At 45.1% G+C, this 19,079-nt stretch overlaps 1 protein-coding gene across 19 annotated transcripts in view; it reads left to right on the top strand.

Moving 5' to 3' along the window:
- MICAL3 (microtubule associated monooxygenase, calponin and LIM domain containing 3) overlaps positions 1–19,079 on the top strand; it is a 2,299,897-nt gene that overhangs the window by 1,311,635 nt on the left and 969,183 nt on the right. For all 19 annotated transcript variants that reach the window (XM_069628665.1, XM_069628668.1, XM_069628663.1 and 16 more), the window contains one exon: positions 10,289–10,379. In XM_069628665.1, coding sequence (XP_069484766.1) covers positions 10,289–10,379 — 91 coding nt within the window. The remainder of the gene's footprint in view (positions 1–10,288; positions 10,380–19,079) is intronic.

Here is a 19,079-nt window from a genome sequence, read left to right as displayed (position 1 = left end):
AGAGTTTCATGAACAATGAGTGCTTTTTTGTATCACATACCAATTAAACTGTTACAAATGTACAAGAGGGAAAATTAGAGAACATGCATTGTCAATGCCGAAAGATTGTTTATCTTTGTAAATAAAGACTTCTAGAGTATTTCTGATCGTCTCTTACAAAAGTCGAAAGACTGAGCACATTATTATTTTTTTTTAAATATTTTTATTTGGTTTATTACAAACCTTTAAAAAGCGAAAAAACACATCATCAATACTCATTACACATTTTACAATCTGTCCTGACAACACGGATAGTCCCCCCTTTTTTTTTTCCTTTAAAAGAATGATTTTTCCACTACAACATTTGTTACTTAAGACAGTTCATCACCAATTTAGGTCACAGACAAGAGTTTCCGGGAGAAGATAGCTTCTAAGAAAAAAGTCAAGGCTATAGTAAGCCTTCTGTCACTTTCATCAAAAAGAACTTGCCACCAGTCCTCGAGACTCAATGATGGACGTGCATTGCGGAATTTCCCCAGGTGATTGCATCTTTCACCAGATAAGGCTGGGCATGTCATTATTAGATGTTTAAGTGATTCTTCCGATTTGTTACACAATCTACATAATTCCGGCATGGTAGCATTGTTCACCCATAGGCTAGAACGTTCTCTCGTCTGAAAAGCATTTAGACGGAATTTCATATAAATTTTCCTTCGGCGTATATCTGGAAATTTCACTAAATAGTTTTGAATTTCATTAACACTTCTTTTCAGCGGAGGCACATTATTCATTATGCAATGTTTTTGGCATTGCTCACTCGTTAAAATCCAATCTTGTCTCCACAACTTTAATTTAACGTGGTTAGGATTTGTCTGCAGAGTGCGAGTGTCGGTGCCCAATTCCTTCAGGATCTTCTTAGAACGCTCTACCCACATGGAAAAAACAGACACTATCGTCGTTTGATTCGCCAGGTTCAGAATCTCAAATTGGGGGTTTTGGGAAGATGGTGTTATTTTTCGGTACCGGTTAAGCGTAGACCAACAGACTCTTGCATTGAGTGAAATCAGACTGAGCTCATGCCTGATGCAGGCTGTTGGAGTACCCAGTGGAAGAGATAAAACACGTGACCAAAGCATATTTTCCAATTGGTTCCATAAACCTGCTGAGCACCCAAGAGCACACTTCGTTCCATATAGAAGAGCAGGTACAGCTTTCTGTTTATAGAATGCTAACACCGGTAGAAGCGAAAATTTGCCATATTTTTTGTTGAGCCAAGTCGCTTGATTTGATAGTTTCTTACATTTCGTTTTGATGTTGCTGACCCATGGTGCATCGTTTATGTTCGAATTAAACACAGTACCCAAATATTTAATTTCCGATGTAGTGGTTAGCAGTTTGTCACCCAAGTACCATCGAAATTTTTGTCGGGTTCGTGCGTGGGACCCTTGTAGCTTTTGCAATACTATGATCTCAGATTTAGTAGTGTTAATAACCAAGTCATTATTTTTCACGTATTGTTGAAGGGCATTTAAACTGCGTTGTAAACCAATCGGCGTTAAATCGATCAAAATAAGGTCGTCTGCATAAATCATATGGCCAATATGACAACCATTGATTTTCGGGGGAAATGAGGCAGCTTCCTTCAAAGTTTGATCCACATCTGACAAAAAGAGATTGAAAAGGATTGCTGCCAGGGGGCAGCCCTGTTTTACCCCACAAAATGTCTGGATGGCCTCAGTCTACCAGATTTATCCAGCCTAATACGTATGTTTGTATCGGTATGTAGATCTTTAATGGCAAGGATTAAGCTGGCAGGACAGTTCCATTTGGACATCTTTTCCCATAATTCGCGATTAATACTGTCAAAAGCGTGGGATAGATCAATGGATGCAATATACATTTTTCCACCAACTTGGAGGTTGTTCATTTTCAACAAATTAATTAACAAAAGGTTAAGACTACAGCCAACACCTTTAATGAACCCAGTTTGTCGGATGTCTGTGTGATTGCTAGATAATGACCATCTCCGTAGATCTCGCTGTAGAAAAGTTGCATAAATCTTTCCCAAGACATCGAGTAAGGCAATGGGTCGATAATGACTAGGATCTAAGCGATTGCCTTTTTTAAAAATTGGCGCGATAATGGCGCTTTTCCAAGTGGTTGGTGTTGTAGCAGTAAGAGCAATCTTGGTAAAAAGATCGTAGCAGAAGTCGGTCCATTCCACAGGGTTTTGTTTCAAGGTGAAATTGGTCAGACCATCAGGCCCAGGGGCTCGAGATGAACTTAATTTAGTAATGGTCTCCAAGATGTCAGATTTCTCAAATTTTAGGTCCCAACGGTTCAACTCTGGCACTAAAGATCTTTTGGTATCGCCTTTGGAACTATAGAGTAATGTATAATGATTTATCCAGCTTTCCTCTGATACCATATTTTCTTGTAGGGCGTCTCGAGGAGCACTAAGATTATTTACAAGGTTCCAAAAGTCTCGGGTATTTTTATTTGCCAGTTTTGACATCATGGCTTCCGCATCAAGTTGGAGCAGATGGGCTCGATGCCGTTTTAACCAGTTTTTGTATGATTGCTTTATTTTTTTCCTTTGCAAGGTGGACATACTGGTTGAATCTCTTGGACATAGTCTAATCTCCATTCTCATTCGGCGTTTACGTTTCAAAATATTCAAGTCAAAGACATGGGATCGTTGAAACGTTTGACTTCTTGGTCTCTTGTTAGTCTCTTTAAATTGTGTTAGTAAGTGCGGATATTCAATTTGATTCGGTTCTTTTAGGAATGCTTGATTTATGTTTTTAACCTCTTTATTTGCTAAACGCAGACGGATCCTGTTGGATTCGACAGAAATATCGTGTCCCCAATGAGCAACTGGCTTATCATATGCGTAAATTACCAATTTCAATATGTTATGATCACTTTCTTTTTTTTCCACCACCTGAAGTGACTGCACTCTAGCATGAAGGTCATCAGAAACATAAAAATAGTCAAAATTAGATTTCTGAGCCGTCCTTTTCCAAGTAGGTTTCGCAGGGATGTCTCCAGTAGTACATCCATTAAGCATTGACATTCCTCGCGCAGACATCTCTGCAACCCACAACAAGACATCATTTTGGGTAGTGCTTGTCGCATCCATTGTCCTAGTCTGTGCTTTTAGGCAATCAATATTTAAATCCCCGCACAAAACAATTTTAGGAGACAGTTCATTTTCATAGATGGTATCAAGAAGGGTTGAAATTTGATCAATAAACATATTTGCACTAGACGCTTGATGTTGCCAATACACGTTAATGATTGATATTAAGTCCACGGGACATTTTGCTTTGTTCTCTAGTCTAACCGATACAAATTGAAGATATGGTGTTATATTTCTACTCTTTGATTTGATACCCAGAGCTTTTCCTTATCATAGTGAGCAGACCGGCCATAGGTCTACCGCGTTTGTTCTGGATCGCAGGATTGAAGGCCACTTCGAACTCATCACATAGCGGAGACTCTGATAGCCATGTCTCCTGGATACACACAAAGTCCAATCCCATGAACCAGGAGTGTGAAAACAAGTGGCTAAACCCACGAGAGTTCCATGATGCTAGTGTTACAAAAGTTAGTTTTCCAGGTTTTAGGCATTAGCTTCGTTGATTATTAGCCAAGGATTTGGCAATCCAATCCCAATCATTCGACTGTGTACGGCCGACTGCAATGACATCTGTAGCGCTGTTATTGTTTGCAGCAGATCCGACACAAGAAAAGGTTATTTGAATTTGTTCACTCATCCGGGGTGCATTTGTTGTCTTGGGGGGCAGACCATCAACATTGAGGCTCCTCGAAGGGTCGATTGCAATCCCCATGAGGTGGGTTGACCTAAGACCATCAAGGCACCCAACAGCGTCCTTTGATTGCAATTGGGAATCAGGTTGAATTGTCCTTGAAAGATACAATCTTTCTGAACAGATGGATTGGTTTCTTGTGTAATTTGATCTTCTCGAATGTCAAAGCCCATTGATAAAAGAACAGCAGCAGAGTCCAAAAGGATGTTACGTATGATCCCAGAATCGATATGCAAACGGACAGTATCGTTTTGTGGTTCTTTATAGAATTCCACAGTTCTAATATCCCCCGTTTCAATTGTCCGAAGATTAGGTACATAATGGAGTAAACGGAGGACGTTGTTCCTATTTAGTGTAAGACCATCATTATTCGACGCTATATGTTCCAAAATCAGTTGGTATTTAGAAATCAGCTTTTTAAAGAATGGCAGTTTGGTTTGATTCTTCGAGGAAGATGCTTGTGTTAAGGCATGCTCATTTGTTAGAGCTCTTGGAAAAAGATCCTTCCTGTTTTCACTCTCTTGTTTGTTAGCAGACATAGTGTCAAAGGGAGTAATTATAGAACTCCCTTCCCGACTGTACACATCATTGGCAGTTGAGTCCTTCAGGTTGCCATGTTCGTACATTGATAGGTTTTGCCATCTTTCTCCCAGAGTAAGAACCTTCGAGCTTTCAGGTTTCAAAATACCAACGAGTTGTGATTCTTTCGTGGGCACAATGACGCACAGTCTTGAATTCTGCAAGGGTTCAGATAAGATGTTAGGAAGAGAGGTTCCAGCCAAGTTAACCTGGTTTGTGTCATTTGAACCTTTTGATTGAATTTCTGTCACAATTTCAGAGTCATCATTATGATCATGTGTTGAAAGATCTAACAAATCCACATCAGATTCAGGTAATTTAGTCACAGGTTTATCAGAGATGACACAACCTGCAGACTTTTCAGGCTCAAATAAGTTATCATTTTGTTCTTTGTTGATTGTAACAGGATTGAGGGTAAAGCTTATAGCTTTTAAGTTTCGCAAGAACTTGCGAGAACCATTCATAGCACGAGGCTTCCTCTTAGTTATATTCTTTGATTTTTTTAGCTGGTTTACTTTCACACTCTGATGTTTAGCATCCGATTTAAACTTGGTGTTAAATATGTCAAACAAAGCCTCTTGTTCATCGGAAATAACGGGCTCTGTAGTAGTCTTATCTGCCAATGCTTCCCGGATAACAACCTTTTCGGCAACCTCGTGTGCTACATTAGATGTTGTAGGCTCCTGGATATCTTGGTTTGCACCATTGTCAGGTTGCTTAAGACTTTGTAAAGCAGAAGAAAAGGAATAAACTTTACTTACTGGTACAACACTTCCCATAACACAGTCCTTAACACTAACGGGTAAATCAATGGGCTGTGTTTTATTTGCCGGAGCTGAGTTTTCCACAGCACAGACTCTGCCAGCGTCTGGTAGAAGAGTGAGATCTGGGGGCAATAAGTCGCTGGGTGCTGATGGAGAAATAGTAATTACTTCAGACACATTTAGTCGGCCACTCGAAGAATTACAAGGCCTTGTAAATGGTGCTTCAACACTAGGAAATGAGGCAGGTTTCGAACTTTGTCGTCGTAGGATACTTAGAGCCTGTTTGGCCACTTCAGCAAGTAATTTCTTGTCATCAGCATCTTTTAACCGTTGGTCGTTCGTGTTTGTTAAATTGCTGTCCATTTTATCTGACATTTTACCTAACAACTGAGTGGACGACATACTTGCATGTTCAATTGCACACATTTTTGTATTCAAAAGTGCAACTAGCATTGTCAAATCTTTCACACCATCTTGAACCTGCTCATATAATTTGACAAACGGTGAAAGTGTTACAGACATAGAAGACATGAGGATCGGTAAAAGTTCTTTAGACATTTTTTCCATCATCTGTACATAATCAGGCTCACAAGGAATTTGATCTGCTGTTTTATAATAAGTTCTTCGAACTTTAGGAAATGCGCGTTCCATAATTGACGATTCAGAGGATTCATCATCAGAAGAGCAGTCTGTTGTCTGACTCTCAATATTCTCAGTATTTGTTGGAATGGTTAATGTTTTGCCATTTCTGCTTACACCAATAGGCTGAAAAGACTGAACCTTAGAAAGAGAGGACTCAGGAGTATTTGCAGACTTGCTATTAGAAAGTCTAGGTCTCGATTGTGAACAATGTATTTCTGGAGATTTGCTGACTTCAATCCTACTTCGTTTGATGGAACCAGAAAAACAATTATCAGCCTCAACCATGAGAGTGCCTTGACTATTACTTATATTTAAAGCTTGTGTTGACTCAACAGGTCGGGTCTTATTATGTTTAAGACTAGCACGAGCAATGTTGATTAGTTCTAGATCAACCAGAAGTTTGTTTACAATTTCGATAGAATTCCGCCTGTTGGGAGGTTCAGGTAACGAAGAAGGAAGTGGAACAGGATCCATTACAAAACCACACTCACCAGAGCAGTGGTTACATTCCTCACAAGGCGCGTCTAAAACAGACACTGGTATCAAAATGCTCTCATACGACAGATGAGCTTGCAATTTCTCGGTCGCCATGCGAGCCAAAACATCCAACCTAGGTACAGCAAACACAGCAGAAAGTCTAACGGGAACAACATTAGGCCCATAGTCATTCACAGCCTTCATATGCATTTTTATCTCTTTTGCCAAGACGCTGTCATGTGATAGTAAATTCAAATCGTCAGCAAGAGCAATCGGGCAAGGGGTGGTCAAGTCCAAGACACCCGCTCCTACCCCTAACCTACTTGATGAAAAAGCATCTGCATTATATTGCGTATCAATGGGCTCTTCAAATGTCTCTTCCTCTACAGATCTTAATTGACTTACTTGACTTGCTTCAACCACTCGAGGCAACTGGGGAGTGAGCGGTAATAGGTGTTGAACGTTCCTCTCATTCTCCTGACGTTGTTGCAGACGTGTAGATGGGTAAGACAAGGTCCTTATTTTCCGACAGGTGCCTTCTGTAGGGGCAGGCACCAGAGGTTTGGAGAGCAAGTCATTAGCCAGTGACACAGGCTGCATTTTGACGCCCTACAGCCAAACAGCAAAACAGAATCTCCTCGCCCTTGCTCCTAAGGGCTTACGCCGCAAGGGTGGTTCCCGGCTCAATTTGAGGTCGCTGTTTTCACACGTGATCAGTCACGTGACTTGCCTCAGGACCGCCTCCTTCAGGAAGCGGCAGCAGCGTCCAGCAAGAGCTCAATGCAGCTCGCAGTGCTGGCAATGTGAAACGAAGGAAAAGCGAAGCAGATTAGCAGTTCAAGCTTCCAAGGCAGAAGAAACACCCCGCACGGGCGGTTCGCGGCTCAATTTGAGGTCGCTGTTTTCACACGTGATCAGTCACGTGACTTGCCTCAGGACCGCCTCCTCCAGGAAGCGGCAGCAGCGTCCAGCAAGAGCTCAATGCAGCTCGCAGTGCTGGCAATGTGAAACGAAGGAAAAGCGAAGCAGATTAGCAGTTCAAGCTTCTAAGGCAGAAGAAACACCCCGCCCGGGCGGTTCGCGGCTCAATTTGAGGTCGCTGTTTTCACACGTGATCAGTCACGTGACTTGCCTCAGGACCGCCTCCTCCAGGAAGCGGCAGCAGCGTCCAGCAAGAGCTCAATGCAGCTCGCAGTGCTGGCAATGTGAAACGAAGGAAAAGCGAAGCAGATTAGCAGTTCAAGCTTCTAAGGCAGAAGAAACACCCCGCCCGGGCGGTTCGCGGCTCAATTTGAGGTCGCTGTTTTCACACGTGATCAGTCACGTGACTTGCCTCAGGACCGCCTCCTCCAGGAAGCGGCAGCAGCGTCCAGCAAGAGTTCAATGCAGCTCGCAGTGCTGGCAATGTGAAACAAAGGAAAAGCGAAGCAGATTAGCAGTTCAAGCTTCCAAGGCAGAAGAAACGCACATTATTGAATAATGAACTGAATGCGTTGCAATATTGAATGCCGAACTGAATAAAACGTTTGTGGCAAAGCTACAAGCTGATGAAAGAAAAAGGGGACGGTGCCCTTAACAAGTGTTAAAGAGCATGGCAGGTGGGGAATAAATAATACCACCACAAAGTGAACTTTATAAATGTATACAGTGCGGCTAGATCAACGGCTGGCAAAAGGGGTGTGACACATGGTGGAAAAGCAAAGGGGCCAATCGGGACAAGCCAAGCAAGTGTAACCCTGCACAAAGAATCCGTACACAGGGCAGATATAAAATAACCTGTGTGGGCTGAAAAGCCTAGGGCTCCTGGTTGCCCGACCTGTGATGGGTGGACCGTGTGGTCTGACATCTGCGCCTAGACCAGGGAGCCCTCAATTGTAAAAGTGAAAGACATTGTAAAACAAACTAAGAAGCAGCAATGTGAGTAAACTGCTTATGCAATCCAGAAGGAGTGGCAGATTAACCTGGAGTTATGTTACTTGGCATTTATATAGCGCCTTATTTAACATTGGTATGATCTCAAAGCGCTGGTAGGTTGAACGCCCTCGGGAACCGCAGTTCAAGTCAGTAGAGAGAGTGTGTATCGTATGGTGCATGGGTGCACCGAATATGTGTGCAGCTGATGTGTTTGTTGCATGATAGCTTTTTAGCAGTAGGTGTGGTGCAGAGGAAATCAGTTGGATGTGTTCAGTGTGGAGGGTGGACTCTCAGACTGAGTTCTGGCTGCGTTAGGTCTGAGGAGACGCTTAAGCTAGCTGGTATGTGCTCAGCTGGCTGTTTAATTGGGATGATGAGGTGTTTGGGGGTCTTGTTAGTATGAGAACCGCTCAGCCGAATGTGTCATAGCATAGCTGTGTTCTAGTTGAATGATGGTGTATAGGAGAGAGTAAGCGTGGTAGTGTGATATGGTGGTTATCAGTAGAGCGCCTGCGACCAGGCACAAGAGCAGGACAGGTGGTGTAAAGTCTGATTGAGTTACTACGTGGTAATCGATAAACTGTCATACTGTCTCGAGGACGGAAACTGTCATACTGTCTCGAGGACGGAGCCTCAAAACCCTTTTATTTTTTAACTGTTACCTTGCCCTTGGGGAAGGGAAGCCCAAGAACTGTGTGGAACTTTCTTGAATTTGGGGAAGTGGAGTTGAACAGGAAGCTGAGAACTGGAAGATGCTCAGAACCTTTGTTAATCACCATTTCTTTGATTGACATCCCTACACATTGTTTAGCTAGTTGTGAGGGCAAGGATAGGTTTTGGACACAGACATTTAAGTTGAATGTTCTGGCTCGCTTTTTCCCTAGCTTTATCCAGGTAGGGAAATCCCACCTTAGCATAGGGCAAGTTAGGCCTTCTACCATCCTGACATTTGATTTAATACAAATGTTTAAGTTGAACTTTGAATCTGTTGTTCGTCTTGCTTCATGATGCCTTCAGAACGTTAACTGAACATTTCTGTTCACAATTAAGACCCCTCTACCCCCGACACCTTTCCACCGACAGAGGTATTTTTCCAACATAACATTTGGCTATTGTGTAAAGTCTTAAACAGACAGTTTCAAATAAGCAAAAATGCATGCCTACATGTGTCTCACTTTATGGATGCTCATAAACACAATTTACCACCTCCTCCTGGGAGAGTCCTCCAGGTTCTATCACACAGTCTACCTTGTAGGTCATGTTCCAAATGTTTTGAGGAGGCAGACAGTGGTATATGGAGAGCCTCTTTCTCAATTATTCATGCTCCCAGTGCATAGAGCAAGTTGCCCAGTCATTGTTCAAAACAAGCATGTGTACACCATTAGAAACCTTAGCATCTATTTTAGAGAAGTATGACGACTTTGGTAAATGCTCCCTTCTCCCCTGTAGTGTTTGTTTTCATATTTTAATTGATGGTTTAGGGAGTCCTATGTGTCCTGTTTGGCTGAACACAGTGTGGTGGGTCTGTCGGTTTGCTATAACTCTAGACACATTTTCTATACTTCCGATGACTGGAAAACATTTTGCATGGAGGCTTTCTTTAGCTTCCTTTTTTTCCTCCAACACCTTTGTACCTTCCACAATATGTACTCGTCTTTTCACTGTGCTGGACCTGCCTGAAGAACATTTTTAGTGTTAAACAATTCTTCCTTACATTTCGTTTAAAGCTTGTTAAGCTTTTTACATTTAGTTTTGCAAGGATCAATAATCTATTAATAGTGGCAAAATCCACCAATTGCATTTGCGTTTCAATTTTCCTACGGTAGTGTGATACATCTATTTGAAAACTATTATCCATCGACTTGTAACTGGATCCATAAAACAAGCGGATGGAATGGTCAAATAGAGGGTTGATCATATTTTCATTTGGTTCGGCATTCAAAAAAAATCTGTTTTGCACTCAATGTGGTCTTGTTATTAATCATTCAATGAAACAGTGGATTAGGGATGTCTGCTATGTACAGTTCATGCTGCACTTTTTTTCCCCTCTTCTTTTTGGTCACATTCTTTCTGATTAACGCAAGTTATTATCTTCCACAGGAGAATAAGGGGCCTTTGAGGGATGCCATGGCAGCAGCCGAAGAAACAGGACGATCAGGTGTCATTACTACAGCTGCAGAGAGAACTCCAGGTAGCTCCACTTCCTTGTTTGGGAGGGCGGTCCGCTTATCCCTCGGCCTCCTTGACAAGGTTAAGGGAATGAGGTTGCTCCTGTGCAGCACAGCCTCCTCTGTCAGTCGCCAGGTAGAGCGAAACACTCTGGACTTGTTTTTCATGTGTCAACTGATTGCCATTGGCGTCCCCTTCCTCTATGCACAATCAACAGTGCTTTCACAGATACTTGGAGAGCTTTATGTTATGCCTGCTGACCAGTGACAAGTTATGCCTCTATCGAGCATGTAAACCCTCAATGTCAAAAATGTGCTTTATTTAGAGCAATAATGAATGTTGCTGTGTTTTTGTTTGTTTGCATATTGTTGCTCAATCATTTTACCAGCTATGTATCAAAATATTATTCCAGGACATCCCCAAAAAATGTGTTCAGTTTGTCCCTAATCCTCCCCGTTCACTGCCATGAAGTGGCAAACAGTAAATATCTTGGACGCACAAAGACTTTCCCTTCGCCTAATTTTAGCGATCGTGAAAGTGCATTTTAAGACCCCTTTTTTCTGCTGTAGTGTGTGTGTGTGTGTGTGTGTGTGAAATGTGTGCAAGGCTTACGATTGGCTGTAACAGCACTCCTACCTAAATTTGCATTCTACTAGTGTTTTTCTCAATACCGCAAAACGTGGTAAAGGTTGTTGACTCCCTTGATGGTATTTATTATCAATAAATAACTTGTCATGCACCTGGGTTAAAAACCTTTAGTTTATTTGATATAGATTTGTTTTGGTATCTGTATTGTAAAGGTCAACGTATCCCAATCATTGAAATTGTACCATCCACATGAAAGCTTTCCTTACCAAGTTAGACTCCATGGGGGAGGGCCATGCTAGGACTGGCTCACAATAAGTAAAACAAATTAGCTGCAGAAATTAGAAGAATCTTGCGGGAAGAGAGCTCAAGGAGGAAGGGGTAGTTTCCTTTATTTCTGGAATTTTGTAAAAGTAGGTCCAGGCATACACTTGAGCTCAAGGCGATATTCCTATTTTGTAATTGTTTAGTCGCTAGTCTATAACTACTTCTGTGTCTGCCCAAAAGTTACAAACCTTATTCAGGAAACATAGTTATCTTGTGACAAAGCGCTTATTAGACAGTCTCCTCAAATTTCATTGACAACTTCCAATACATCCAAAGGAAAAAAAAAATCCTCATTTCCATTGGGAAGTTTTACTGAAGCCACACTTTACATCATTTGTGGGCACAGCTTAGTGACCACATTTATGATTACTGCTGTAGGCAGTAGTTTCCATAACAAGTGTAAAGTTCCTGATGTTTTTAACTTGTCTGGTTCCAAGAAACTGGGACTAATGAGGGTTTTCTATTGTTGCTGCTCTTCTGAAGGCAATTGTTGGTTTGTTAAGATAGTTGTATATTGTGTCCAAGTGTAGAACATGCCAGTGTTTTTTTTTTAGGATGGTCCTAATTTGATGATCGATGTCATAAGTAGTTATTCTTTTTCGCTCTACATTTAGCAGGTCTTTCAGTTTGGCTTTGACCACCAAAGGTCTGCTCTATCCTCTGATAAAGCTCTTCTTTGAGCATCTCTTATTGTGTGTTCCTGAGTGGAATAGAAGTACCAATAATTTTGGATTATGAAGTGTGTGAAAATAGAAGTGATCATGACTGATGAATAATCAACTTTGTATTATAAAAAACTGAATTCAAACTCAACAGATATACAAATATTCAGAAAAAAAACATTTATTTTGATTATTAAAGAAATGGATCTTTCCTTTTTTCTTTGGATGTATTGGAAGTCGCCAATGAAATTTCAAGTGACTGTCAAATCGGCGCTTTGTCACAAGATAACTATATATGTGTTACATTTATTTCTGGAATGTAAATCTTAATGCAACCTGGTGGAAGGAAGGGCACTGTTTTTGTTACTTGTGTGCACCAAAGAATGATTGATTCTGGGTTGCATTTTTATATTGTTTCAGGTTTTCAGCTTAGGGGGGGCGGGGGGGTGTGCAGGGGGTGGTCTTGACATTTTGTTATGTTTCAGAGTGATTCCTTTGAGTTAGAATAGGGACCAGTAATACGACTTCTTTTAAAGTCTTATTTAAGCAAAGTCTGTGTTCTGACTGGTGTTCCAAAGTCTCATTCTATGTTTGGAAGGAATCTCTAGTTAGCTCTAAATTAAATTGAGCCATGCTGTTTATTATCTGGAGGCTGTGCTTCCACCAGCCTTAGTGGTCATCTCAAAACAGTGGGCAAAATATAGGCAATTAAGATTTGATAAACAGGTTTCTAGCCAGAAGAAAGGTGCTGCACATCTTTTATTTCAAAGGGGGTGTTGTCGGCGGGGGAGGGGGCATTTACACTTTTTAAATACAATCTTGCATGTTCAAAAACTAATTGGAGAAGCTTAACAAATGGTTTTAACATGTACTCAAATTTTGTTCACTGTACTCTTTTTAATAAGCAGAATGTATTTAACATATGGTATGTAGTTAATTTTACCAGAACTCATCTCACCTGGGATTTCATGCCCCAGTACTGGGCTTTCATATATCCAAAAATTGCATTCTGTGAGTTGTCGTCTTGTCCCTTCAATTGAATACAACTGGTTAAATTATCATAAAGGAAAAGCGAAGACCAAACCTGGAGTAAGGTTTCCCTGGTGATGGTCACTATAGAGGCACTGGGCAGGTAAACATTTGCTTTGTTTTGAGATGCAGACATAGCTTTGTTGTTGAAAGATGCCACTGGTCACCAGCTGCAATGTAAATACGTGCGTGGACCAAACTACAGAAAGAGTAACATATTGAACTAGCGAGGAGCGATCAAAGCCAGCCTTTAGTGGGTAGACAAAGATTAATGTTCAAGATTGCCATTTTCACGTCTTCAGTGATGGTCATGTTGAACTGAGCCTCTTCTCTGACTGTCCGTAGAGCAACCAGGCCTCTCTACTTTAATTCTGAGGTCAATACTACAGTTACAACTATTTAAAACATTTTGAACTTTAAAGAAACAGCTTAGTATTGGATGTATCGATGAAAGGGTTTGTGCAGCCCTGCGTGTGAGGGAAAGAGATTGAATTGGCAAGTTAAACCTGATAAGATTTTAAGATATCACTCAATGTTTTGGGTGTCTCTCTGTGTGTGTGTGTGTACACACATGTCTGCACAGGCCTGTTTTGTGCAAGTCCTGTCTGGAAGGACTTGTCCTTTTCTGGAAAGTCTCTCGTGATGTCATGTACAATATTCCTTTCAAGGAGCAGTTTACTCCACCAGTGTCCCAGACACATCAGTATCTAGATTGAGATTGAAGAAAGTATAACCATATGGACTCAAACCATTCTGTATTTTTTTTTATCAAGTTGGAGTGCTGGACATTTTACAGTGTAACCAGTGAACATTCAATTCGAGTGTTACCCTGTTGGCTGCAAAATGTAGAGGCATTTCACACACACAGGGGGGGGTCTAAAGATGAAGGGTGGCTTATGGTTGAATAAATGCATATTTCGGTTTAGTTAGTAAAATGTTTTTATTTTAAGTAGTACTATTCATAGTAATGATTTATTTCAAAATGTAGTGCATCAAAATTATCCAATACTGTGCCATTTTCCCAAATATTATGAAGTAATACATCAAATCGAGTTCCATCATTTATTAAAACTAAGTATTGTTAGGTGGTCCACATCTCTGAAAATGTCAATCTGTTTTTACCAATATTCTTTCCTTCTCAGTTTTTCCTTTCTAGCAGTTGGATCTGGAAATGTGCACTTCAATTCCCCGAATGCCATTTCTCCTTTCTTTTTCTATCGAGTCCACCTCATATTGAAATTCATTTCCCCAACATGCAATGATTCTCTTGTATTTTCTCAATATACTGTACAAACATTTCTTCTTGGTTCCAGCTGTCATGTCGCCTTATATTCAGTTTTCAATGGCAGGAGGAACTCCTCTTTCAAGTTCCTATGTGGTTATCAGTTCACTCGCTCAAACTCCGCTCTATGTACTTGCCATATTGGTTCCTTCAGTCAGTGCTACTCCTGTCATTTACATTCATGTGCGTTTTACCAGTATTCATTGTAGGTGTTGTCCCTCCATACTTTGGTCTTCTCTGATGCGATCGCTACATCTAGATGCGGACGCCCAGGAACATTTCTGTTACAGGTTCTTTCGATCGTCAGCTGCCTGTTGGTTTGGTCTCTCGTCTTCCCCTCTGGTCCAAGGTTTGTGTGCTCTGCACAATTGCCATTCTCCCTTGTCTCTTTTAACCTTGCTAATCTGCACCACCTTCTCCTGGCATTTGGGCATGAATTTTGTTTCCTCTTTGCTTTTGTTCACAGCTGCAGTGTCGAACATAGTCTAACTGTGCTCTGCTTGGACTACAGTCATGGAATCTTGACCACCTCTCTGCACCCTAATTCGCTCAGCAACTTTGTTGAGACTTCCTCCTTGCCAACACCTTCCCTCCCGCTGATTTCTTATTTTTGTGGCCCGAAATGCGACAGGCTCTATTGCATGATCATGGGCATAGCAAAAATACCCTGAATACAAGTTTTTTTTTTATTTTTGTCAATGGCATTTCACCACAATATCAGCATACATCTAAGACAACCTGCATCCAGGCATGGCATGCATAAATATTACACTTGTTACCAAACATTATTATAACTTCATGGATAGCAAAAAGAAATCCTTTGTAGCAGATATTACAAAACTTCAGAGTCCTCACTACATATATATAGATATATATCTATATCTATATCTATATATATATTTCTCCAGCATGGGGTCTGGCATGGAGTCGCATGCTCATGAATATTCCCCGTCGTCAGGCTGGGAATCCTCGGTAAAGAAAAAACCAGTATCAGTTTCGTTTCTGATCTGTCTTTCGTAGTAGTAACCAATCACTGGTCTCTGCGTCATACTGACCACAGCCAATGACTGCTCTCTACATAAGCACCGCCTCTGGCAGCCATCTTCAGATTTTTACCGCACGTTCATGTGTTGGGATCCTCGTGCTATTGCTCTCGAGCGTTAGTGCTATTTTTTCACGTTTTTTCTCAAAAACTTCGTTTTTTCGGTCAAAAAAGCCTCAAGCTCCACCGACTCTCCATCCGATCAACGGGGACCCGTGTCGGATTCGTCTGCGCCCCTCAAGGGTGAAGATTTCGTCGAGCTACGCTTTTGGAGGACTCCAGAAGCTTCTCAGGCCCGGACATGGCCCAGGAGAAAGGAAGCTCGACGCCTGGCAAGCTGTTCAGGGTCTGCCCTGGATGCCAGCTGCAGAACGTCTTTAAGGAGGACGAACACTCCTTTTGTCTCTACTGCTTACATGAGGACAAGACGCACGTGGAGAAGGACTGTGCGTTTTGCGGCAATATGTCGGAGCGGACCATGAAGGACCGCCATCAATGTCTCGCCAACTGGCTGGAAGGGAAGAGCCCGTCAGGCGAGAAGAAGAGGAAGAAATCCGAGCGGTCTTCTAAGACCTTTGAGGACGCCCCGGCGACGGGGGTCCAACACAAGGCCAAGCACCGCGAGTCCGCTGGCACCGGGAGCGCCGAACGGTCAGGCTCTACGGGCGCCAGGCAGGGCGCACCCTCCCCGGCACCTTCAGCCATGAGCCAACGCTCTGGGTCGGGTAAGAGGAAGGGCGAGCACCTGGCAAAGCTCCTGGAGAGGCCCCGGTCGAGCTCGAAGGCCCCATCGGAGGGGGAGCAAGGCAGTGTCCCCCCCCTCAAGGATAAGGCGGTGAGCGCACCTAAGGTGGTGAAGGCCTTAATCCATCCGGCCAAGCCCTCTATCGATACTGTCGCGGCGACCCTGGCTCAGCCTGTGGAGGCTACACCATTGGTGGCGACCTCGGGGCTCAGAGTCTCCCTGCCACCTCGGAGGGAGTCCTCTTTTGTGCCCATCGATAGGACCCCCGTGAAATCCCGGGCGGGGAAGAAAAAGGGGGGGCAGGGCGTCGTCGTAGATTCAGCTTCAACCTCGGAGGAAGAGCTGATCGAGGTCTTAAGCCACGGCCTTGGCGTGGAAGAAGACCGGCCCGTCGGGATGGATCCCGACGCAGGTGACGACGACATCGTCGAGGGTGCCGACGGGGCCCCTGATCGCCCGTCGGATTCCCCTCTGCCAGCGCCGCAAGACAACTCGGCAGCCATTTTGTTGGCTATACAGTCCTTATGCTCAGAGATAAGGACGAGACTACCGTTGCCGACGGAGGAACCTCTCCCGTCGGGGGATCCTGAACCGGGACCTTCTGGTGTTCCCCCGCCCAAGAAAAGGAGGATTCACCCTCCACCTCCTTTTCAGCCGTCGCGCACCGTCCAGCCCTCCTCCCCGTCCACCCAAGGGGATGATACGGGGACTGACACGGCAGCGACGGGTACGGACGACGAGGTATACGACGAGGATCTACCGTAGTCACCTCCCACCAGGGCTTCTCCGCCCGACGAGATTGGATCGTTCCACTCCATGATCGCCAGGGCATCCGAGCTTTTCCAACTCTGCCCTGAGGAGAAGAAAAAGGAAGGATTCCTTTATCAACGGCGCGAGGCCAAGAGGAAGACGGTCCTCGTGGTGCCTCTACTGGACGACATTTGGGATGAGGGCCTCGCCCTCCTCAAGAACCCTTCCACTACGCCAGCTAGAAGAGACCGGTATGAGAAGAAGTACCGGGTCCCGGACGCGGCCCCCCTGTGCCTCCGGGCGCAGCCTACCCCGGACTCGGTCGTCTCCGTGGCGGCCAGGAAGAAAGCGGGGGGGGGTGCGGCCTCCACATCGACTTCCCCACCGGACGGCGAGGGAAAGAAATTGGATGCTATGGGACGCAGGGTCATCTCGTATGCAGCAACGACGATTAAAGCGGCCAACGCCTTGGCTATCGTGGCCCGCTACGAAAGGGAGCTATGGTACAAACTGGCTCCCCTGCTGGACTTCCTACCGGACGACAAGAGGGCGGATGCCCTGGAGATCCTACAGGAAGGTGAGGTGGCGTCGGACCACGCCATCACTATTGCGACGGACATCGCCGACACTGGGTTTCGCCAGTTCGGCAACGGCGTGTGCCTTAGGCGGCGTGGATGGCTCAAGGCTACGGACTTCCGTCAAGACGTACAGACCAGAGTCCTGGACATGCCGTTCGATGGGAACAACCTGTTTGGGAAAACAATGGACGTTTCCCTTCAGGCCATTAAAGCGGACACTGAGACGGCCCGGGCCCTTGGGGTTCTGCAGCAACGACGGACGCCCTTTCGGAGCAGCAGAGGCAAGGGCACCTCCAAAGGTTCCGGCGGCAGTTTCTCCACCTACCGTCAAGCGGCCCGCTCGTCGTCTCAGGAGGCCTACAGAGGACGAGGCAAGTCTGGCGGACCCCGCCGTCGTCGCCAAGGAGGTCAAGGCGACAAAGCCTCGTCGAAACCGGATTGAACCGGCCGTGGGGTCGGCCCCCACCGATGCACCCCGGTGGGAGGCCGGCTGGCGAGCTTCGTCAGCGTGTGGGAGTCCATCTCCACTGACCGTTGGGTGCTGTACGCCTTAGCCCGGGGCCACGCGCTCGAGTTTCAAAGAAGGTGCCCGCGCGTCCCCCCTGTGGCCAGGAAAGAGCTTCACGTCCCTCAGCTTCTCCTGGAGGTAAGGGCGATGCTCAGGAAGGGCGCCATCGAACTCCTCCCAAAGAGGCTTCGGGGCTCCGGAGTTTACTCGAGATACTTCCTCGTGAAGAAGACGACGGGAGGATGGCGCCCCATCCTAGACCTGCGACGTCTGAACAAATTCATCAAGGCGCAGACGTTCCGGATGGTCACCCTCCAGCACGTCCTGGGTCAGCTGGAGGAAGGAGACTTCCTGTCGTCGTTGGATTTGGAGGATGCCTACTTCCATATTCCCATCCTAAAGGGGCACCGAAAATTCCTCAGGTTTGTGGTCCAAGGGCGTCACTACCAGTTCAAAGCCCTCCCCTTCGGACTACGGTCGGCACCCAGGGTATTCACCAAGTGCCTTGCACCGGTGGCGGCGCAGCTGCGCCGCGAGGGGATCCACGTCTACCCCTACCTGGACGACTGGCTCATCCGAGCCAAGACGAGGGAGCTCGCCGTGGAGCACACGGCAAGGACCGTCCAACTTCTCACGGACCTGGGATTCTCCGTGAACTACGCCAAGTCCCACCTGGTACCCGCGCAAAACGCACTGTTTCTGGGAGCGAAGCTCGACAGTGTCCCTTCTGGCCTCCCCGTCGGAGGAAAGGACCAGGTCCATCCTGGGCAAGGTACAGCAGATGTTGGCTTCCGACGCGGCCAAGGTGAGGTCCATCAAGTCCCTCCTCGGAATACCTCATTCCCATGTGCAGGCTCCGGATGCGCCCGTTGCAGGAGTTCCTGGACGTGCGCTGGATCCAAACGACGGGCGGCTTCGAGGAGAGGATCACACTCTACGAGAGTTTCCGCCGAGTGGTCCGGTGGTGGGGCACCCGCGCGCATCTGACGGCGGGCATGGACTTCCAGACCACCAGGAGACAGTGACCACGGATGCCTCCCTGGAAGGGTGGGGAGCGCACACCGAAAATCTGCACGCGAGAGGCCTTTGGCTCCCGACGGAGAAGTCCCTCCATATCAACGTCCTGGAGCTCCGTGCAGTGTTCTGGGCCCTCCGGTCCTTCCTTCCGTCCCTCAAGGGCAAGGTGGTGAGGATCTTCACCGACAACACCACCA

This window comes from Ambystoma mexicanum, chromosome 12, assembly GCF_040938575.1.
Source record: "Ambystoma mexicanum isolate Mex_15411 chromosome 12, UKY_AmexF1_1, whole genome shotgun sequence".
NCBI classification, from domain to species: Eukaryota; Metazoa; Chordata; class Amphibia; order Caudata; family Ambystomatidae; genus Ambystoma; species Ambystoma mexicanum.
The sequence above is the reverse complement of the archived record's forward strand: the minus strand, read 5'-3'. Positions and strand labels throughout refer to the sequence as shown.